The 4,605-nt window shown below is 35.1% G+C and overlaps 1 protein-coding gene across 2 annotated transcripts in view; it reads left to right on the forward strand.

The window, feature by feature from the left end:
• Window positions 1–425: 425 nt before the first annotated feature.
• The window catches only part of LOC134649216 (KIF-binding protein-like), a 287,050-nt gene continuing 282,870 nt past the window's right edge, over window positions 426–4,605 (forward strand). Inside the window, exons 1-2 of one of the 2 annotated variants that reach the window (XM_063503945.1) lie at window positions 426–1,448; window positions 2,085–2,958. In XM_063503945.1, the coding sequence (XP_063360015.1) occupies window positions 473–1,448; window positions 2,085–2,911 (1,803 nt within the window). In that variant the 5' untranslated portion in view covers window positions 426–472 and the 3' untranslated portion in view covers window positions 2,912–2,958. Of the gene's footprint in view, window positions 1,449–2,084; window positions 2,969–4,605 lie in introns of those variants that run through there. The other variant, XM_063503939.1, reaches the window with a different exon arrangement.

Raw genomic sequence — 4,605 nt, forward strand, 5'->3', positions numbered from 1 at the left:
CGCTGATTTCAATCGCCGATTATGACCTATATTACCGATAAAATGGAGGTGCGGACGCAAGAATTCCAATTTGTGCCTCCAGTATTCGCCTTTGGGTGGCACTTTTTTAATTTCTCTAAGAACGCTCTAATATCGCCATAAAACTGAAATTGGTGATTTAATTGGAGATCAACGCCAATTTCTTTTCTGATCAAATCGGTCGATTTGATCATCCCGTCTGAACTCCGCTGTAGCTTAAGTAGCCAAAGTTCTAAAAAAAAACAAATGTCAAATTTGAAGAAATGTATACTATTGATATTGAAACGAATAACCAAAATAACCACTAAATTTTAATAAGAATACTGTAACTAATTGATATACATGGGTATATTTAGGTTTCTTAAAAACTTAATGTGTAAAAAAGTGGACGTTCGTGTATCTAATCGAAATCTTATCGCATACTATGTGCTCACACTTAGTTTGAAAAATTGATATGCAAATAATGGGGGAAATGGCAGAAAATATGACTGAGAAAGAAGTGCTTAACGATTTCAAAGAGAGCTATTATAAAGTAAGGAAATTACTCGACGAGGACAGTAAAAATGACCCGGAAACTGAGCCGTATCTGTCCAAATACAAAGCGAAAGAGTTATTGTTGACCATGCGCGAATCTCTTACCAAAATAATAGGCTCCCAGACCGATTTGGACAGGGTAAAGTTGGATGCGATGATGGGCACGGTTCTCTTAAATATAGGCATCATTAACATGGACACGGAAGAATTGACGGCCAGTGAAAAGGTTCTTACAGAAGCAGTGGATCTACTCACCGAAAACTCGTTAAAACCAGAGGTGATAACAACTGTGCTAAATATTTACAATAATTTAGGCATTCTATGGTCAAGTAGAGATAATCCGGAAACAGCTAAAGTATTTTTACTTAAAGCCAAAGAACTTTATGAATCTTTCAAATGTACTTTACAAATGCCTTTGCCTATTGAACAAATGATTGTGAACTTTGAGGAGACTCCCGTATCGGATTTTATGCTACTGGAAAAAGCATATACATTGACTCTGTACTACTTGGCTCAGGTGTATGGTATATTGAAAGAGAATTTGAAGTCGGGTGTGTACTGTCATTCAACTCTGCGCAGGCAGTTGCAGTACTCAGACTATGAGCCCATAGATTGGGCTTTAAATTCTGCCACACTGTCTCAGTTTTTTGCTGAGCAGAATGGTTTTTACCAGTCAAGACATCACCTAGCAGCAGCTTCTACAATCCTTGAGAAGTATGAGGAGAAAATGATGGAGTCGGCTAGTAATGATGATGCATTTTTAGCCAAAGTGGAAACATTCAAACATAGATCAGCTGATGTGGCTCGGTGCTGGGCAAAGTATTGCCTGCAGCTTATGACCGCTTCAATGACTAGGTTGATGACGGACAGTGAAATGAGCGCTGATGCAGTAACTGGTTAGTTTTAATATTTTGGATTTTATATTTACATGTTTCATTATTGCAAGTACCATGCTGTTTTTGTAGTTGTGATTCTTTTACCTCTGGACACCATTATCACCTTAATGCAGTTATTTTCCATATATCCACACACATCTGAGCCGACTGAGAATATGTTTGTGCCATATCCATTTTTGAGCAAAATCGTTTTTTAATGATTTCTAGAATAACAAAAAATATGCTATAATTGACATGAATCGGTTTTTGGAAAAACATATTTTTCAAAAATGGTGTGCCATATCCGCATTTTACTATAGGATAATTACACTCTGTTAACGTGTAACTCTGTGTATCATACATTGTACGTTTAACATTTACTCATCAAAAACGGATATGGCAAAAATAAAAGAGCTTTTATTTCATCATTATCACTATATTCACAATATATGTATAGTACTATAAATAGTAAACATATGTGCCTAAATGATAAATAAGTTCCATATTTCCTAACTGTAAAACTTTTCGAGAAATTTTTTTTTTTGCTTCTTTTCGCTCTCCTGTAAACCAATGTAAGTGGCGTATGGCACAAACGTATTCTCACCCAGCGTTTTATCAACAAATCTTAATCTTGTATTAAATTTCTTCCTATTTCAGACATGTCCAATTTGAAGCTCGAAGATGAAGGAAATATCTGTGATGGAGACATTAAAAACCTAATATTCCCTGATCTGGATGTGTCTGTGTATGAAAAGAAAATTACAGATAAATTCCTCCTCACTTACCAAGATGCCAGAGAAGTGTTTCTAAGTTGCCAGAGCTGGTTAAATAAAGCTAAAGAATACTACAAATTGGATACTTTAGCATCAGATTACATAGAGCTTGTTCAGGATAGTTCTCTGGCTTATTCATATCTGGCATTTTTTGAAGAGGATGATGAAAGACGCGCCAAAATGCACAAGCGGCGTATAGACATGCTGGAAGAACTAATCAAAGAAATCAACCCTACATACTACCTACAGTACTGTCGACAACTGTGGTATGAACTGGGTGAAGTCTACACTGATATACTTGATATAAAATTGGAAAAGCTAAATAATTCCAATGAGAGACCTACCCCACATGCATTGAAGAAAATTAATGCACTATGTGAAAAGAGTATTGAAATGTATGATCACTTTATCAACTCAGTAATGGATAAAAATGGTAAAATGCCACTTAAACTAGATAGTGATCATGTAAGGCCTGTAATAAGTTCATATGCATTTATAGGTAGAAATAGTATGAAGAGAATTGCTCTAGATAAGAACGCTCAACTAGAGAATTCTAAGAAGAGTTTTGACTCGTACCAGGCTGTAGTGGACATCTGTACTAATGACCCTGATGCAGCTTCAATGATGCACGAAGAATACAGTTTGTGTAAGGAGATGGTGCAGATACTGCCCATCAAAATTAAAAAGTTACAAATGGAGCAGCTTGAGTAACTTGCATTATATTGTTTGGATGTTATTCAATTACTGCAGCTTTGCTTGTTTACTAGCCTCATAACCCTCATACACAATATGACTAAGTGTAAGGCCTGAGTGGACGCTCGAGTTGGGCGTGCAGCGGGGCGGGGCGTGTGCGGCGTGCATGTTAAACAAATGCATGCGTATAGGAGCGGCCTTAGTGCACGCTGCTCAAATCACTTGTGAGCCCCGTCGCACGCTCCGCTTCGAGCGTCCACTCAGGCCTTACACTAAGGGTTGAATTAACATCCTGTATAGAGTGTATACTGTATAGTCATCTGGTACAAAGTGGATGATGGAAATTTATATTTATATATACTTATTATTATATTTCAACATTCTCAACATGGCTTAACTTTAGAGAGAAGTGTATTTGACATTTTATGCTTATTTACACGCAACTTTTGGATTCCAATACATTTTGTGTCATTATGTACTGTTAATTTGGTATTTCTATGTAAACACTATTTGCACTAAGTATATTACAGGATTGTGTATTCCTTATGTTTGTAATAAAGAAAACTTAAATTGTTTTTACAATTTTAATAATAGGAGGACTTCACCTTAATATTTTTGTTTTGAGCTTTTCGATGTTTCGATGTTTATGTATTAAATAAGATGCTTTTCGTTCGCCAGAGCTTACTGAAAATACGTGTTAGTTTATCAAAAATAAACTGATATTGAAAGGCAAGACAATCAACGGTATCTCTTTTTATTTTTGGCATAAGGTTACTAACTAATAACAAAACAACATTATAAATAATTAGCCTAAGGTGTAAACGCTGCTTTCTACCTTGAACTAACTGGGGTGACTGCTATGGTTGTCGGCCACTCCATAGTAATTGGCGGTAGCCAGCCAGTAAGGGTAATTAACAATAAGCCTTCTTTCTTTCCGAGTGTGACAACATCAGAATGCTGCATCAGCTGAATGTAATGGTCCCTGAAGTGTAGTTATTTTACATTAACCGGCAATTCCTCGTAGCTTTTGTAATTCAGAAAACCAAGTCTCCTACCTAGATATTGATAAGGCAACAGTCGCCTACAGTTAATGTTTAAAAAAAAACAGTTTGAAAATAATTAAGATGTCAACAGTAGGTATAAATTTGTTAGTTTTGCTACTGACCTAGTAATAACAAACCGTAGCAAACTGGCATTCGAATAAAACAGGTATTCATATTAATCGAAGACATGTCGGTAAAAAAATATTTATCACAAATTCACAATACACTTATTATAATATTATCTACCCTTCTTGCGCGTAAATTTCTAATACCTACATCATAAGATAATATTAGCTCATAAGATATCAATCATAAGATAACAGTTTTTTTTTTAATATATCTAATTGAGAGCACAAATATAACGCTTATCCACCTACACAATTCTGCTAATAACATTAAATATAAGTAGGTAGGTAACTAAGTATTATTTACTGGGACAGTTGTTAATTCTTATACAATTTTATTATAATATAAATTATTGCAATATTTTTTTGTATACATTGGGACTGGACGGTAGATCTATAATTTTCGCCTAGTTTAATTGAAGCGTTTTATATTATAATGCAGACTATGAATTTGATTGTGTGTCGCGTGAACATAAACAACTCAAATATAGGTCAATTTTATCATACCTACGCTCCTCATTTTTACATAAGTACCTACATGTGT

Source organism: Cydia amplana, chromosome 1 (assembly GCF_948474715.1).
Source record: "Cydia amplana chromosome 1, ilCydAmpl1.1, whole genome shotgun sequence".
NCBI classification, from domain to species: domain Eukaryota; kingdom Metazoa; phylum Arthropoda; class Insecta; order Lepidoptera; family Tortricidae; genus Cydia; species Cydia amplana.